We start from the raw sequence: 19925 nt of genomic DNA, 5'->3' as shown, positions 1-19925 counted from the left end.
ACTAACTTATTCTTAGTATATTCTTTTAAATAATGAAAGTGATTTAATAAAACTTTTAACAAGCAATTAAAAGTTAACTTTACCTACCTGTAAAAGTAATTTCTCAGGATACCTTCTCATCATCCCTCTATGAATGTTACATTTGTTGCTACAGATGTGTTTAATTCTTTACACAACGATCCTAGTGAAGTATCTTTAAATTTATAACTTCTGAGCTGAAAATTAAACATTGCCTTTTTTAAAATCTACTTTTAAAAATCTACTTGACTATTCATTTTGTCTACGTGGACCTGCAGATATGTCTCATTTAAAAAATACTTTAAAAATAATTGTTTCTTTCTTTTAATACTTAGAAATAGCTAAGTCAAATGATTCATGTCTTAGCTGAAGAAACAAGTCTTAATCTAGTAAAAATGAAATATTTGCAATCCTTCTTTAATGTCTACACACATACAAAAGTCCTCCTTCATTGAAGTCAGCACAGGTGAGTAGTTTTGGAATAATAACTTTGATGGAACAAAAACGATCATGTCAACCATGAAGTAACAAAAAATGACATTACAGAAGTCTACAAATATTTAATGATGTTAAAACGTCTATAATTATTATATAAAGTATATCTTTAAATTATTTGCTACTTTTCATATTGATAATATATTCACTAACTCCTCCTCCTACGGTAAAATTCCGATTAATAAAAGAGATCACTAGGTCCTTTTCCTTAGGTTAAGGAAATTATATGCATTCCAAATGCATATAATTACTGTATGAGTAAATAAAACTATAATTAGTACCATCAATGAGAGCGTCATTTGCAAAAAGATAATTTATTTTTAAAAACAGACATTCAATATAAATGCTGGGAACTATAGAAGTGATAGAAAACGCTAATTTCAAAATCAAATCAAATTTCATTCAAATCTTAGCTTTGTTACCTTAAGCAAATAATTGCTTAGATATTTGGTTTCCTCATCTTTTTACTTATAGCTAAAACAAGATGACTTGTATCTTGTCAGTTCCTTTTTAAAATGTTTAGAATAGTTCTTAAAATATTTTATGGGATGAAAAAAATTCCCATTTCCTCCCTAAAACTTTGGAGAGACACAAAGGGGAAGAAATAACACAATTAAGATGGCATTCAGATTTTCAATGTAAATTAAAAGTGTATCCCACAAAATGAATGTAATGCTTCTTATTGTCATTGAACTACACTTAGAATCATTCATAATTTTACTGTCAGGTAACAGGGAACTATAATACACTAAGGCACCTTGGTAGGTAGTTCTTAGGCAAACGGTCACTAGAGTGCATTACTGGCTCTCACTGTCATATTAAGGCAGTCTAAGCACTCTAAAGCAGGCACAGGCAAACCACAATCCATGGGCCAAACATTCTTGTTTTGTAAATAAAGTTTTATTGGAACACAAACAGGCTATCATTTACATTGCATCTACAGCTGCTTTCAAACTACAAGGAAGAGTTGAATAATTGTGACCGCATGGCCCACAATTATTTACTATCTGGCCCTACACAGAAAAAGTTTGCTGACCACTGTCCTAAAGCACTGTTACTCAAAGGTTTGGTGTGCACACCTGAACTGTTTGTTCCTGAACGGAAATGACAAGAGATGGTGTGAGAACATAAACCAATTACGTTAACCAAGTACAATGGTTATTTCATCTACACTTTTGTTTTCATTGCCCAGCTTTCTCAATGAAGGACTTACAGTCTGGTACAGATTCCTTTCCTCATAGTGGATAGGTATCAACAGCTCATTAATTAGCTCCTTTGCATACCACTACTCTACAGGTATGTAGCCACAGCAGAAGGAACTCCCCAAAGCTCTAAGGGATAACAGTGTCCCTTAGGGACTTATCTTGGCACAGGGGTTTTGTAGCATTAGGTGGCAGGTTTGGTAACTAATTAAATAGGATTCAGAAAATGGTCTTTACATAGACTTTCCTCTACTCTTTGCTCTTCCTAAGATTGAAATTACTCCAAAAATCTTGTCTGCTATAGATTTATGTTTCAACAAGGTGAAGTATAACAGCTAACGTCCTTCTCTCCCTATCTTTTCTTGGTGGCAGGAAAGATGAAAATATTTGACCCTCCAAAAACAACTTTTCAAGAAAGCAAGTCAATAATATATTTTGCCTATTTAGCCTCTTTAATTTGCTGAACAGATAGAAAACTATAATAGTAAATTATATTTCTCTTGAAGTAAAAGAATTTTTTAAAGTAAATCTATTCTCTGCAAACATTAACAGTATTTCCCCCTGTACTTTAAGTTTAAAATAAATCATGCAACAATTAAAGAATACAGAATGAAATCCTACCGCTAACTTTAACATGAAATTTCCTTGAACAAGTACACAATTTCTAAAGGCGCCAAAGGTAATCCAACTCAAGCAGTTTTCTGAAAAATAAAATTATTCAGGGACAGATTTTTATTGCAAATATTTACTCAAAAACTACTATATACAGCAGAATTTTAATAGCCGTTTAAAACATTTAACATTCAGTGAAACAAAATTTAAGAATTCGAAGCACATTTTAAGAAGTAAAAATGTAGCCTTTTAAATAAATTTTTTAGTACTTTAAAGCAAACTACTGTTATTCGTACTATTTATTTCTATATCTATAATTTTCTAGATGATAAAAAAACAACTGAAAAAATCAATGTAGCAGCCATTTTATGGATAAAATAGGATATGGATAAATTAGGCTAAGTATCCCAAACCAATTTCTTACATCACTGCTTTAGGTCCCATTTGAAGTTCCTATTTTACAATTAAAGAAAAAGTCACGTAAACATGGCAATGCGCCAGGACATGTGTTCAGTTTACTGCTTTACAATATCTACATTATACCATACTTTGGTTTGGCTTCCAGACCATTTTTATGGGTCTATTTCTAAAGATCATTAAAACAATATTAAAAGCATAATAGCTACAGGAGTTTCAACAATGGGTTTCTATTTTATACAACTAGCACATCAAGGATTTCTGCACAGCTTACACACTGACAAAAAGCACAAATATAAATTTATATCTTAATAATTTCACTTTCACTGAAAGTTTAATTAAGGTAAGCTTACAGCCTGGCAGGCTAACACTTGTATGGTGGTACACAGATTCAAATATTCTGTTTACATGCTTCTGACAGTCTGGAATGTTATATTAAATCCAAAATTAATTTTATGTGCATCCAAATTCTCATTAGATCAATTAATTTAGCACTCTAAGCATGCTCCATTTACCAGCATCATACTCAAAATGAAGCCTTCATTAACAATGCCTATCAGTCATTATTTTAAATCAATTACTCCCAAAAGGTATGTGGTTTCCAAATCTCTTCCTTTAAGTTAACTGAAAAGGATACATAAGTAAGAAGAACTTTTAGCTTAGGACTGACAGAAGTTTCAAAAGCTTTATTGTTATAATTAATATTCTAATAATCAATTCATACTGGCCACCAAGTTCTCCTCACAAACTGTTAAATGAGACTTTTTCATTGCAACCTCAACTTTTGCTAAAATCCTGTTATGTTTTAAAGGCTTCTTGGAAATCCGTAGAAATCATGCTATTACCGGTGAACTGATTTCTTTAGGAACTTGGGTTGAACATACAGGTAAGGTGTATATGAATGACTTCCTTCACATTTTTCTCTTTCGGAACTCTACATAACAGCACCACTGAGCTCACCTGATAGCACTGTTCCAAATGTTCTTACGGCTGGTACACTAAACTTAGACTAATAAATTTCAACTTCTTTCTTTTTCATCTGCCAGGTCTACTGTTGTCTCTGTTGTGCTAGGGCTATTTTCTCCAGGAACACTGTCAGCTGGATCGGACACTATGTCATCAGTCTTGGCTGAAGGATCACCACTACCTTTCTGAAGGATCTCTGTGGCTTCATACTCAAGCACCTCTGATGGAGTCAAAGGTTCTAAATGAACACTGCCCTGCTCACTAACGTCAGAACTAACAGATTCAGATTCATCTCTTTTTCTCAAAAACTGATCAATGCTAACATCACCAGATGTTAACCGCAAATCCTTAATATTCTTCGAAGAAAACCTAGCTTCACTGGAGTTGGAATCTTCAATCTGATCACACGAAATTATGTTTCCTGAACTTGGACACATCTTCAACTCTGCTTTCTGACAAATGTGCTCTATTTGTTTTTCCTTTTCTACTTTATCTGCATCAATATTTGAATCATGACGGAAGATATTCTTTAACCCAGTTTTCTGGTCTTCGAGACAGGTATCATTTTCCTTATTTGAAACTGTTATGCTTTCTTCACTTTTTGTTGCTAATGAGCCTTCAGATGAATTTGTATCACATCCATTTTTTTCTTCCTCTGAAGAAGCTTTATCTTGTTTACTGAAAAAATAAAGCCATTTATTATCTATTTCTTCAGAACACAATGTATTTGAATGCTATCGAAATAAAGACATGCTCTTAAAAAAAGAAAAAAAAGGTCAAGGTACATTCACCAACAAGGAAAAAAATAATCCAGGTCCCAAGTCTTTGCCATGTACAATTTAGGAGTGGCCATTTTCTTAGGCAAGAGAGTGAGAAACTCCAGAGTCAGATGTTAAAAGGAGACCTGGGGAATCTATCCAAACTGGTTTTAGTCCTGGTAATCGTGACTTTGATCTGTTCACACCGTTGCCTGTCTTCAGTTGAAATTTAAGCATTCTTACTAATTTGTATAAGTACTTTAAGTAAGAAGTGAATATATTTGGGAAAAAAGTATTTTTAAATGATTTCTATATCCTCTTAGAATGTCTTACCCTATGCAAAATCAAATAAGCATTATTTCTCTAATTTTTAATAATTTAACTTAAAAAAATAAACACATGCCTGAAAACTATATGTAAATATATAACATGCATACATACATAAATATATGTTTGTATACACAAATGTTTATGTGTATATGAGTATGTCTGTGTATTTCCTATTACCCTGGCATGTTAACAGAAACTATACAGTGAATCATAAAACATTAGAAACAGAAGACTTTTTTAAAGAGGATCTCCAGCTCCTTATCTAGATGTTACAATACTTATTTTACCAAAAATATATTTAATGCTTATAGATATCTTATTTCTTCTATTAATCCACCTGGAATTTGGACTTTCTCTGAATGAACTGACAAAAATATCAAAGCAATATTATCAAATAATATCAATATTACCAAATGGTCATTTATTATTTACTAACTAATATAAGTTAAATAAGTCTGCTATTTACTTTGTTCTGATCTGTCTTTAGACTATTCTTGGGCCAATACCACCTAGTCTTACCAATTATAAATTAACACGTACTTTATTATTTAACAGAGGAAATCACCTACTATTCACTACTTTTTCCCCTAAGTTGAATAAATTAAAAATGTAAAAGACATTTGTACAAGGATGTTCATAAAAACAGGGTGCCTGGATGGCTCAGTTGGTTAAGCAGCTGCCTTCGGCTCAGGTTATTATCCCGGGGTCCTGGGATCAAGCCCTGCATCGGGCTCCCTGTTGAGTGGGGAGCCTGCTTCTCCCTCTCCCTCTGCCTTCCACTTCTCCTGCTTGTGCTTTCTCTCTCTCTGCCAAATAAATAAATAAAATATTTAAAAAAATAGCAAATACAGAAGGGCACCTGAGTGGCTCAGTCAAACATCTGCCTTGGTCTCAAGTCATGATCCCCAGGTCCTGGGATTGAGCCCCATGTCGGGCTCCCTGCTCAGCCGGGAGTCTGCCTCTCCCTCTGCCTGCCATTCTCCCCTACCTGTGCTCGCTCTCTTGCTTGCTCTCTCTCTCAATAAATAAAATCTTTAAAAAAATAATAAATAGTGAATACAAAAAGAACCTAATATCTAACAAGAGAGCAATGATTAAATAAATTATGGTAGTGAATAGAAAAATATGACTCTTCCTTTAAACATCACTGGTTTCCAAACCAAATCCCATTAGGATTTTTTAACTAAATATTCATTATTAAGCTATAAATTAATTTGGAAAATGGCCTATCATGCATTAGTTATTAATTATTTTCGATCACAGAAAGTTTTCATTTTTCTTCATTTAGACCCTGAACATTTCTCATTTTTGTTATTGTGAATCTACTCTTTTGTCCATTATATTTTGTAATCACACGTTATTGGTACACTGTAAGATTCATATTTTTATACCAAGCTACCTTAATTAATACTTTAATTAATTTCATTCTTAGCTTATTTTCTTGGATTTTATAGGTCAATTATACCATCTGCAAACAATTACAATATTTTCCTCATTTAAATTTATATAATTTTTAAAATTATTTTTGTTCAGACCTTATTGAACTACAATTTACAGAAAATGTTAAATTATAGAGAGGCGACTAGTCTGCTTTTCTAACTCCTCCATTGAATTTTTGTTAACCACTGCTCCGGTCCCGAAATTCTAAGTAAGAAAGGGCTAGATCATTTTTCTAGTAAAGTCTAAGGGATATCTTCATAAGGCATTATTCGATAATTTTCTTTTCAGGGGCAATAGATTAATTAATCTCATTCAGTTAACAAGCACCCTACACCTTATGCTGTGTAGCTGTATATAAGATACACGGCATAAAGACAGACATGGGGAAATTACTTAATTTAAAAGACAAAATAAAATCATCTTTATCTGGAATTAAGTTCTAATTAGAATGCTAATTTCTCTTTTGCTAAGATAAGGTAAAAACAGAGAGGGAGGCAAACCATAAGAGATTTTTAACTATAGGGAAAAAACTGAGGGTTGATAGAGGAAATTCGATGGGGAGATGGCATAAACAGGTGATGGGCATTAAGGAGGGCACTTGTTATGAACAGCATTGGGTGTTATATGCAAGTGATGAATTACTAAATTCTACCCATGAAACTAATACTATGCTATATGTTAACTAACTTGAATTTAAATAAAATCTTGAAAGAAAAAAAATGTCTTGTGGTCTTTAGCGTTGATCAGAGCACTAAATTTTTAAAAGCCAATCCCTGAAGTATGAAAGTTTTAGGTTAAGGTTCACCACAGAAGTAGCTTTATAAAGCTTTTGAAAACACTTTAAAAAAAAGATTTTAAGATTACCTGTTTGCAAAAATTCTCCCCATCTTGTAACTTGTAGGATCTGGTAATTGTTTTCATTTAATAGGGGCAATTAAAATCTGTTAACATTTTATTTACTAGTAAATACTTTTAAAAATTTAACAACTATAAGATGTTTAAAGAATGTTTAAAAGATTGAAAAACTAAGGATCTGCAGTATAGTTTTATCAAATTTTTCTTTTAATTAAAACTCAAATAACAAATAAAATAAAATAAAATAATGCAGCTCAAGTATCAGCTTTTTATATACTTGAATTTCAAGAGATTCAGTTTTTCCTTATATTTACCTTTCAGAATTTGATGTTTCTGTTTCTCCGTCATCCATATTAGGTCTTGCAATTTCCTGAAATGATTAAGAATATGTTTCTTTTATATTCATGGTTAAACTTCAACCACTTTAATTATACTAAACTTTCTGGATTAAAGGAACTGAAGTGTGCAACCTAATATAGCAAAGAAATAGAAAAACAATTTATTAATCTAAAGTATATACGATAATAATTCTCATAATCAAAAGCAGTATTTTTAAAAAATCTTAAAAAAAATACCTGTAAGAATTTCAGTGTACTAGAAGTTTCTGAATCAAGGTCATGAAACAGTTATTCAATTGTAACAATACCTGCTTTTCTTAGACTCTGTGTAAAATGTGCACTATAATTACAATTATTTGAATAGAAAACTAGTAAAACACAATGTGAATTTGAATAACAAGTTGTATCCAAAGTATTTTATATACACATATTAAATATAAACACTTATATGCAACACATCTGAAATTATGGTTTCATATTTGGAGTCATGTTAACCCTTCCACTGTCAAACCAAGTAATATGAGATGATAGACAAATTAAATATTTTGCTTACTTGAAACGTTTTATAGGGAGAAAAGTATACAGTAAAACTTCAGTAAGCCAGAGGCCAGCCTAACAGTTTGTAACAATTACCAATTATTAAGCACATATGATGCATGAGGTACTATGTTAAGAGCTTTACATCATCTCATTTAATCCTCATATTACACATTCTCAACTCCATCTTTAGAATAGGAAATACAACTATGTAGATTAAATAGAAAACGCCAGGCAATAACCACAATAAGTGGTGAAGACTCAAATCCAGGTCTAGCTCTTAACTACTACAGTGATTGACTGAGGCCTGTGACATTGATAATGGTGTATTAATCACATACATTTCTTTTTTTTTTTTACTCTCCTAAAACCCTGCTAAAATGAGGCAAAGACATAAAACATTTTCATTCATAAAGACCAAGAAAGCACCAAAGCATGCTAATTGTCAATGAGATGTCGATAAATTTTTAGATGGAAAGTGGCTGGAGAAGTAGACCTTGCAACACGGAGGAAGTTACAACTCAATATCTGAGTAGGTAAGTGCAAGGAGAAGAGAATCAACTTGCCCAGAGAACTGAAGCAATCTGGTATTTGAAGGAATTCAGTACATGACCGAGTATGTAAAAAATAAAAATGAAGCACAAGGACTGCTGAGAAATCTAAATCCTCTTTCCCTAATTCACACAACAGACACCTAACCTTTCTCCTACCACAGAGGCTAAAGATTAACTTTCTGAACTAGAGACAATTTAGACTTGTGAACACCAGGAATGGCAAAGGGAAGCCATGAATTACTGGGAGAAAACAGAAAAATTTAGTCAAAGTCCACAAACTGAATAAAGGTCTCCATAGTTCTCCCTTCCTGGCGCCCAGAATGCCAGCAGCTGGAGGAATCATTCTTTACCACCAACAGCCGGCATCTAGAAGATTCTTCTTTGGAGAAAATTATCAGCCTCGACAGACAAGGTTTCCCATAATGACCCTGAAAGCATCCTCCTCACCAAAGAATCTGTCAGCTCAGCATCGGATTTTCCTATGGTGAAGTCTAAACAATTCCCATACAGGTTGTGCAGGTTGTCCAGAGTGCTAATCCAAGAGGACTGACTAACCTTCACATTATAATCCATGGCAGCTGTTCTCCAAGTGTGTTTCACAGACACCTCGAGCCTCCAAGACACTTTCAGGAGGCAGGTGAAATTAAAACTCTTGGTACAAAAGCAGTAGTGAGTAAACATGCTGGCATCTTAACATGAATCAAGGCAGTGGCATCAAACCAAAACTATACTAGTAATCACTGTATTCTTCACTGGCAAACACCAGCAGTAAAATTCACTTTATTAAATACCGATCTTGGCGTTTGTATCTTTTGCATATTCTGTGTGATAAAAAAGGAAGTATGCATAAAGCACTGTTGTTGTGTACTGAAACACTTGGGTCTATGACTGAGTTGCAAGCTGAACTTTGACACAATTTTCTCACAGAACATCATTTTTATTTTAAAGGATGGCTGTCAAACTATGAATATTTAGACTTGGTTATTTAGGAGATATTTTCTTGAAAACTGACAAAGTGAGCCTATCACATCAAAGAAAACAACTGATAGTGCTTATTGCCAGTAATAAAATTCAAACAAGTATTAAATTTTAAGAACACTTGTATTCACCATTGATTAGATTTATGCTAATATTAATGAATGACTTGGTATTATACATAAAACATGTCAAAACTTGCAAGATCTATGTAACTCAGTGAACCAATATTTTCCAATTGACTAATCGATGTTATAAAATCATACATGAATAAAAGATCCATCAGACAGACCAATAGATTTTAATGTATCAAAGCATAAAAAGTTCAGTGATATGGAATGAGATTCTATATTGCAAAAAACCTTTAAGAAAATTGCCACTTGTCTATTTTTGATGTGGTATCAAAAAAAATTACAATTATTTGAAAAGATTATTGAAGTACTAGGTAAGGCTAGATATTCTTCATATATTTTGACCACAATAACATATCACTATCACAACAGACTGAAGCAGAAACATGAGAAACCAGTTTTCTTCTGCTTAACTAGACATTACAAAGACACACAAAAGTATAAAATGATACCAGTGTTCTAAGTTTCTTGATTTGGAAAATAGTTATTTTTCAGAAAAATATGCTATTTATGTAACTATATAGTAGGTTTATTAGTTTGATTTTTAACTTACGATTTTTTTAGATTTCATATTTTTAATTTCTAATATGGTAAATCTAGTACTTTTTGAGAGTATATATATAAATGATACCCATTGAAGTTCTACAGTGGACAACCTGTATGACTATATAAGGCAGCCCTGTCCCCATTCAACAAGTTTTCAATGAACACTGTAGTGCTTTACTCTTTCGTGTATGGGCAGCCAAGGATCACCACACCACTGAAGGCATCCTTTATTTTTTTAGAGGTTTTATTTATTATTTCTTTGAGAGTGAGAGAAAGAGCATGAACTGGAGGGAGAGGGAGAGAGAATCTGAGGCAGACTCTGTGCTGAGTACAGAGGCTGATGCAGGGCTCGATCTTATGACCATGAGATCATGACCTGAGCTGAAACCAACAGTCAGAGGCTTAACTGATTGAGCCACCCAGGCACCCCTGAAGACATCCTTTAACATCAGAAATAACAAAATATGAATAAAGAAAGGAACTAGGAGACATCAGAGACATTGCTGGGAACCAAAGGAAAAAATATAATAAACATTTAATATCCCCAAAGAAGTATAAGATGTATTACATCCATTAAACAAGAACAAAAATTACGAAGAGAAAAATTGAAATAAAAATACTAAAGAGGCTTCAAAATTAAATACATGACAACTAAAATAAGAAATTAAGTATAGAAAATCTTTTTAAAAAGATTGAATGAAAAAGACAAGATGGAAGGCAACAAAGAAAATACCATACACTTAGAGGAGTTAATGCAGGAAATACAGTGTCACATCAATAGGAGGAGAGACAGAGAGAGAATGAACAAAGAAAAGTGAAACTTTACCAAAGAAATAATACAAGAAAACTTGCTCCAAACATATATATCCAAATTGTAAAGGCTTATTAAATGCCTACCATGATGAACGGAAAAAGGATGATTGGTGAACATATCATCATGAAATTTCAAAACACTAGAGATAGAGATAATCATTAAAGTTGCCAGAAAGAACAAAATAACCAAAATGCAAAGCAACTGGAGCAAGAATGGCATCAGACTTATCAAAAATAACTTCAAAATTGCATGGGAAAAATGATTTCTATGTACTTCAGCCAAACTATTTTTAAGTAAATATAGTTTAAAACATGCAAGGAGTGAGAAAAGATGCACCCCTTCTGAGGGAGCTGTTAGAGAACGTGTCTCATCAAAATAGGAAGTAAACCAAGAAAAAGGGAACTCCTAGTTCAGAAAATAGGACCTCCAACACAAGAAAGTAGCAAAGGAAAATCCTGATAGAACAAAGTATGCACCAGGGTTAAAGAGCAACTAGTTTAAACTGAAGGAGATCTGAGAGGAGAGATCCAGATTCTCCAACAACGTCTTTTGATGTGTGCAAACATTTGGAAAAAATACTTCCAAATATTAGACAAATAAACCGCATTTGGAAAAAATACTTCCAAATATTAGACAAATAAACCGCTGTTTTAAAAAACAGCATTAGGTGTATAGAAAACTAAACAAATGAGTCAAGATATATATTGTTTAACTCCATAAAAATAAAATAAGACACAGTAAAGGAAAATAAATCATAGTAGTACTTCCTGGCTCACCACACATAAAGGTCTCAAAAACCAATGTAATCATGCTGAAATCAGTGCTATGTCAAGCCATATTAGAACCTGAGGTAAAAGGAAAAACACATAACCCTAGATACATTTTTGTTTCTTTTTTTTTTTATTGTGGTAAAATACACATAAAATTTACCATCATAACCACTTTTCAGTGTACAGTTCAGTGGTATTAAATACGTTCACATTGCTGTGTGACCATCAACAACATCCATCCCCATAACTTTTTTCATCTTGTAAAACTAAACTCTATACTTTAATTAAACAATTAACTCCACCTTCTCCTCTTCCCCACAGCCCCTGACAACCACCACTATACTCTCCTTTCTTTATGATTTGACTGTACCTCATATAAGGGGAATCATACAGTATGTCTTTTCGTGACTGACTTATATCTTATTTAGTGTAATGCATTCAAGGCTTATCCACATTGTAGCATACTGTAGAATTTCCTTCCTTTTCACAGCTGAATAGTATTCCATTCATTATATGTGTATACCACATCTTGCCTATTCATTCTTCTATAGACGGATACTTGGTTTACTTCCATGTCTCAGCTATTGTGAATAATGCTGCTACGAAAATGGGTGTACGAATATCTCCTTTAGTCTCTGCTTTCAATTTTTTTGGGTATATTCAGAAGTGGAATTGCTGGATCATATGTATTTTTTCTTTTGAGGAACTGCCATACTGTTTTCCACAGTGGCTGTATCATTTTACATTCCCATCAACAGCACACAAGGGTTCTGATTTCTCTACATCCTCATCAACACTTTTCTATTGTTTTAATAGTAGCATCCTAACAGGTATGAGGTGATATTTCATAGTTTTTATTTGCATTTCTCTAATAATTAGTGTTGTTGCATATCTTTTCATCTTAGTGCTTATTTATATATCTTCCTTGGAGAAAAGTCTGTTCAAGTCCTTTACCCATTAAAAAAAAATTGTATGGTGACTAACATAATAAAAAATCATTATTAATAAAAAAAAATAAAATAAAAAATAAAAAAAAATAAAAAAAAATTTTTTTTTTTTTTTGTATCATTGAGTTTCAGGAGTTCTCTAAATATTCTGGATATTAACCCCTTATCAGATATATGATTTACAAATATTTTTTTTTGTGGGCTACCTTTCTATTCTGCAGATAGTGTATCTGATGTACAAAATTTTAAATTGTTCATGAATTGAATTAATCTTTTATTTCCTTACCTGTGCCTTTGGTGTGATAACCAAGAAATCATTGCCAAATTCAATATCATGAAGCTTCTATCCTGTTTTCTTCTAAGAATGTTATTGTTTTCAGTCTTATGTTAAGGTCCTTGATCCAATTTGAGTTAATGTTTGTATATAGTGTTAGGTAAGGTTCCAACTTCATTCTTTTGCATGTGGATATCCAGTTTTCCCATTACCATTTATTGAAAAGACTGTCCTTTCCCCATTGGTCTTAGTCACCTTGTCAAAAATAATTTCTGCCTATATTTGAGGCTTTATTTCTGGGCTCTTTATTCTATTCCACTGGTCTATGTGTCTGTTTTTATGCTAATACTACACTGTTTTGATTTCTGTAGCTTTGCAGTAAGTTCTGAAATCAGTGTGAGTCCTCCAGTTTTGCTCTTCTTTTTCAAAATTGTTTTAGCTATTTGAGGTTCCATGAGATTCTATATAAATTTTAGGATGTGATTTTCCATTTCTATAAAAGTTTAAAAAAATGCCTTTGGGATTTCTGTACAGATTGCAGTAAATCTGTAGATTGCTTTGGGTGGTATGAACATTTTAACAATATTGTCTTCTAATCTGTGAACATAAGTTTTGTTTCCATTTATTTATGTTTTAATTTCTTTCAGTAAGGTTTTACACTCTTATTTTACAAGTCTTTCATCCCCTTGGTAATTCCTATTTCATTCTTTTTGATGCTACTGTAAAAGGAATTATTTTTATAATTTCCTTTTCAGACTGTTCCTTGTGTATACAAATGCAACTTATTTTTTGTGTGTTGAATTTGTATCCTACTACTTTGCTGAATTCATTTATTAGTTCTAAGAGGGCTTTGTTTTGGTTTTGGGGTTTTTTTTTGGTGGACTCTTCTGGGTTTCTGCATAAACAGGGTAATTTTACTTTCTTTTTTTTCCAATTTGGTTGCCTTTTGTTTCTTTTTCTTGACTAATTGCTGTTTCTGGGTAGAGTTAAATCTAGCTCTAAACGTCTGCTAAATATAGTTGGCTTATTAAGTCCTCTAGTTCCTTATTTACATTTGATTGTTCTATACATTATTTTAAGTGGGGTATTGAAGACTCCAACTGTTATTGTAGAACAGTCAATTCTTCAATTCTCTGTTTTTGCTTCATATATTTAGGTGATTTGTCATTAGTTATATAAATATTTATAATTGTTATATCTTCTTGCTGTATTGAACGTTTTATTAATATATAATGTCCTTTTTCTCTTGTAATCTTTTTTCACTTAGTCTATTTTGTCTGATATTAGTAAAAACAACCATGTTCTCTTTTGATTATTATTTGCATGGAATATCTTTTTTATCCGTTCATTTTAACTTGTGTCTTTATTTTTTTAATTTTATTTTTTAAAACAGATTTTATTTACTTTTTTGCCAGAGAAAGAGATAGACAGCACAAGCATGGGGAAGCAGCAGGCAGAGGGAGAAGCAGCCTCCCCACTGAGCAAGGAGCCCAATGCAGGACTCAATTCCAGGACCCTGCCGAAGGCAGAATATCAACTGAGCCACCCAGGCATCCCTAACTTGTGTCTTTAGATCTCAAGTGAGTCTCCTGTTGACTGCATGCAATTGGATCCTGTGTTTTTATCCATTTTGCCAACATCTGTCTTACAATTGGGAGAGTTTAATCCATTTACATTTCAATTAATTACTGATAAGGAGGAACTTATATATGTCATTGTGTTATTTTTTATATGCCTTCTAACTTTTTTTGGCACTCATTTCCTCCACTATTGACTGTGTTTGTTTAGTTGATTGTGATGAAATGTTTAAATTCTTTTTTCATTTCCTTTGTGTATGGTTACTATGGGAATTACATTTAACATTCTAAGGTTGTCACCCTCTAATTTGATTTTATACCAGTTTAAATTCAATAACATACAAAAACTCTGCTCCTTTACAGCTCCATCCCCACCCCTTTAGGCCGTTGTCACAAAATTACATCTTTATAAACTGTGTACCCAGACATGAACTAATAATTATTTTAAGTGCATTGGTTTCCTCAATTATGTAGAAAACAATATTTGGAGTTAAAAATCAAAGTTAAAGTAATGCTAGCTTTTACACTAATATTTTTACTTTTAATGAATTTAATCTCTTAATTAATGTAGAAAACAAAAAATACTTACAAAGCATTCTTATAATACTAGTTTTTATAATTGCCCATGTACTTACCTTTATTGAGATATTTATTTCTCCATATATCTCTGAGTTACTGTGTACTGTTCTTCTATTTCACCATACAGGACTCCCTTGAGCATTTCTTGCAGGGCAGATCTAGTGGTCACAAACTCTTAGGTTTTAGGTCAGAATATCTCACTTTTGAAGGATAGTTTTTTTTTGTTTGTTTAATTTTTTAAAGATTTTATTCATTTATTTGTCAGAGAGAGAGACAGAGAGAGACAGTGAGCATAAGCAGGGGAAGTGGCAGGCAGAGGGAGAAGCAGAACCCCTGCTGAGCAGGGAGCCCAATGGGGGACTTGATCCCAGGACCCTGGGATCATGACCTGAGCCAAAGGCAGACGCTTAACTGACTGAGCCCCCCAGGCATCCCTTGAAGGATAGTTTTAACAGATATAAAATTGAGTTTTTTCTTTTAGCACTTTGAATATATTGGTCCACAGCCTTTGGGCCTCGAAAGTTTCTGATGAGAATTCTGTTGATAATCTTATTGAGGTTCCCTTGCATGTGATGATTTGTTTCTCTTGCTGCTTTCAAAGTTCTTTGTCCTTTGAGAGTTTGATTATAATGTATCTTACAGTGGGTCTCTTTGATCATCTTATTTGGGATTCACTGTGCTTCTTGATGTTTACATTCATGTGTTTCATCAAATTTGGGAAGTTTTCAGTCATTATTTCTTTATGTCTTTGTCTTTGTCTCTGTCAAATATTCTCTGGGCCTCCTTTAATACATATGTTGGACTGCTTAATGCTGGGCCCCAACTGCCTTAGGCTCTGCTCACTTTTCCTCAATCTGTTTCTTCTCTGTTCCTTAGACTCAATACTTTCCATTGTCCTGTCTTCCAAGTTTGCTGATTCTTTCTTCTGTCTGCTCAGATCTGTCTTTGACTCTCCCTAATGAATTTTTCATTTTTAGTTAATGTACATTTCAGGATGTCTTTTTGGTTTCTTTTCAGGTTTTCTCTCTCTTTAATATTTCCATTTTGTTAACATACTGTTTTCTTGACTTTCCCCACATATTCCTTTTTTTCATTGGGCATCTTTAAAATAGTTGTTTTAAAGTCTTTGTCTAGTATATCTGCCATTAGGTCTTTTTCAGGACCAGTTTCTATTGAGTGTTTTCCTTTGAATGGGTCATACTTGCCTGTTTCTTTGTATATCTTGTGATTTTTTTGTTGAACACTGGACATTTGAAACTAATAATGTAGTAACTTTGGAAGTCAGATTATTCCCCTTCCCAGTGTCTGCTGTTTTTGTTATTGTTTTTGTTTCTTTTGATTGTTGTAGGCTGTCTCTGTTCCTGGGTTCAATGGGAGATGTAAACCTCAGGTCTTCTCAGGTCTATTCTGAGCTTTTCTCTGGGCAAGTACAACCACTTTCTAATTTAACTCATATATGTGATTGTTTTTGAATGTCCTAATCTTTAATGTCAGGCTCCTGAAAGGGGAAAAAGCAAAAAATTAAGGGGAATAAAAGGGCACTGTACCTTTAAATCCCCTGGAAGTCACTTCAGTTATAAAGGGAGTGGCTTACAACAATGAGGAGAGGTGTAACTTCAATGTGCCCACTTCTGTGGAATGCTATGGTGAGAAGCATCAATTAGTGACAACGGCACAGATCCTCAATATTTGGAGGCCAGTATCCTTTCTGGCCACTCTGGTCCCATAAGCTGTGTGCACGCTGTTCCAGGAACATGTGCACAGCTGCCTGCCATGTGGCTGAGGGTAGGGGATGGGCAGCTGCTACTGTGCTGAATGCTTAAATTGACCGATATTAATTGCAACATACCGCCCAAGTCTTCCCCTGGAAGTTGCAGGCATTCAACAGACTCTAGAATTCCAAAATACAGGAATATTCCATTTTATTGCACGTCACAGATACTGCATTTTATTTTACAAGTTGAAGATATATGGCAACCCTGGCACCATCCAAGCCTGGATGACAGCTTATCTGTTTACTACATAGTTTACTGAATGTTTTCAGCCCACTGTTGAGACCCACTGCTCAGTGAAAAAAAAAAAAAAAAAAAAAAAAAAAAGATTCCTTTCAAAATATTACCGCTCATTGACAATGTACCCAGTCACCCAAGAGCTCTAATGGAGATGTACAATAAGATTAATGAAGTTTTCATGCCTGCTAACACAGCATCCATCCTACAGCCCTGGCCCAAAGAGTAATTCCGACTTTCAAGTCTTATTATTTAAGAAATACATTTCATATGATTATGGCTGCTTATACATAGTGATTCTTCTGATGGATCTGTGCAAAGTCAACCGAAAACCTTCTGAAAAGGATTCATCATTCTAGATGCCGTTAAGAACATCCATGATTCATGGGAAGAGTTCAAAATATCAACATGAATGGGAGTTTGGAAGAAGTTGATTTCAACCCTTATGGATGACTGAGGGGTTCAAGACTTCAGTGGAAGAAGTAACTGCAGGTGTGGTGTAAATAGCAAGAGAACTAGAATTAGAAGTAGAGCCTGAAGAAGTGACTGAATTGCTGCAATCTCATAATAAAACTAATGGTTGAGGAGTTGCTTCTTATGGATGAACAAAAAAAGTGGTTTCTTGAGATGGAATCTACTCCTGGTGAAGATGCTGTAAAGACTGTTGAAATGACAACAAAAGATTCAGAATATTACATAAAGTTCATTGATAAAGCAGTGGCAGAGTTTAAGACGACTGACTCCAATTTTGAAAAAAGTTCTATTGATCAGCCAGTAGCCATCAACATGGAGGCAAGACCCTTTACCAGGAAAATATTATTACTTGCTAAAACCTCTGATGATGGTTAACATTTCTTGGCAACAGAATAATTTTAATAAAGGTTATGTACTTTGTTCTTTTAGATACAATGTTATTGCATACTTAATAGACGATAGTATAGTGTAAACATAACTTTTATATGCTCTGGGAAACCAAAAAATTCATTTGACTTGCTTTATTGCAGTATTTGCTTTGTTGTAGTGGTCTGGAACCAAACCTGCAACACCTGTGAGGTATGCCTGTAGTTACAGCAGACAGATTCTGCCACTACAACTGTTGCCTGGGTGGGAAAATAGATTCCTGGTGCTTTCTACTCTTTCATTTTCCCAGAATCCCAGATTTTTTTTCCCCCCAACGCATCAGTTGAAAAGTAAAAAGTAGGTGTATTGAACTAATGAAAGTAATTTAAGTTTAAACATTTCTACCAAAACCAGAATTTATTATTTCACTTTACTGGCTTTAAGGGAAGCAAACACAGCAATATTTTCAAATCTAGTTCTTTTCCTGCCTTGCTTTCAAATAAGCAAATTGTCATGTTTACCCATTTCTCTTGACCAAGTGACGATTTTAAATAATTTAAAACTAACTTCAGCTTACTGAAACATCTTTCACAGGATGCTACTGTGGCTACTATTGTTTTAATATTTTGATTAACACCTTGCTCATCAGTTTTAGAGGACCCAAATACAATTCTTAATTTAATATGACAATTTGTAAATACTGTGATAACCTATTCTACATGAAATTTCTATGAACTTAACTTGTTAGGATATTTAAGAACGAGTCAGTGGCTGCTTCTTGTAAATCAATGTCAATATAGAAAATAACTTTTTTCTGGCTTAAAAATTCAAAATCTGAATACACTTCACTTAATTTTTCACATATATATTTCAAATATGAAGTTAGTACATTTATAATCTTAAAGTCTATTCAATAAGCACTTTCCCTATAATTATCAATACTCTCACACTCCCTGATTTATGCATTTCTAATTTCTTTTATTTTGTCTAATTTTGAAATTCATGTGAATATTTACATCTCTTGCTCAAGTTTTATATTCACTGAACACATTTTAAAAATTATTTTCTTTCTTTCATGCATTTCTAATTTCTTTTATTTTGTCTAATTTTGAAATTCATGTGAATATCTACATCTCTTGCTCAAGTTTTATATTCACTGAACACATTTTAAAAATTATTTTCTTTCTTTCTTTCTTTCTTTCTTTCTTTCTTTCTTTCTTTCTTTCTTTCTTTCTTTCTCTAAGCAAAGGGACAGGCCTTTTATTAAGCACACAGCTTTATTTATGGTCATTTTTCTGATTATAGAGTTTTATTAACTTTTGCCACTTTGTTCAAAATATCATCCCATACAGATAATTTGTGTAAAAATCTAATATATTTGTACCAAGATGCTTTTGAGTTCAACATAATTTTGACATTTGATATTATATCTTTTCATATTTGATAAACATCTTTAATTTGTATGCAAAGTGTCTCAAGTGCATTTAATCTTGATGCCTATATCTCTGATTTTAATTTGTTTCTAGAATAGACAAGACTATTCCATCTGCTTGTTGAATTACCCCACTCCCAAAATAGATATCCTTTCCCTAAGACTAAAAAAGACAATCATATTTAAATTCACAGGTGAGGCATTTTTTTTATATTAAATTATTATTATGAGCTGAGCAAAGCACAAATTTGGCATAATTATTTTTTGGGAGAAATACTGGCTTGTACACTCTTGTATACATCTGCCATATCTGCCTCATTATCATACCCTGGGCAAGACAATTTTTATGTAAATATAATCTCTTTCTAACTTATTAATAATTTCATAAGCTAGATCATATCTACTCATTCTTTAAAACAAAAACAGTTCTGAGATATAATTGTCCAGTTTTTTCTTTCATTTCAATCAAGTCAAATAAAGCTCTCCCCTTACCATATTATTCTTAATGT

The 19925-nt window shown here is 33.0% G+C and overlaps 1 protein-coding gene across 7 annotated transcripts in view; it reads right to left on the bottom strand.

Moving 5' to 3' along the window:
- Positions 1–1394: 1394 nt before the first annotated feature.
- Positions 1395–19925, bottom strand: part of ZNF280D (zinc finger protein 280D) — a 127552-nt gene continuing 109021 nt past the window's right edge. For 5 of the 7 annotated variants that reach the window (XM_040620605.1, XM_040620603.1, XM_040620604.1 and 2 more), the window contains 2 exons: positions 7408–7463; positions 1395–4388 (listed from right to left, as the gene is read on the bottom strand). In XM_040620605.1, coding sequence (XP_040476539.1) covers positions 3764–4388; positions 7408–7463 — 681 coding nt within the window. In that variant the 3' untranslated portion in view covers positions 1395–3763. Of the gene's footprint in view, positions 4389–7407; positions 7464–15479; positions 16634–17769; positions 17806–19925 lie in introns of those variants that run through there. The other 2 variants (XM_040620607.1, XM_040620606.1) reach the window with 2 other exon arrangements.

The sequence above is a fragment of the Ursus maritimus genome, unplaced genomic scaffold (genome assembly GCF_017311325.1).
Source record: "Ursus maritimus isolate PB19 unplaced genomic scaffold, ASM1731132v1 scaffold_35, whole genome shotgun sequence".
Classification (NCBI taxonomy): Eukaryota; Metazoa; Chordata; class Mammalia; order Carnivora; family Ursidae; genus Ursus; species Ursus maritimus.
Note: the sequence above shows the minus strand (reverse complement) of the source record. Positions and strands in the feature narration are given on the sequence as shown.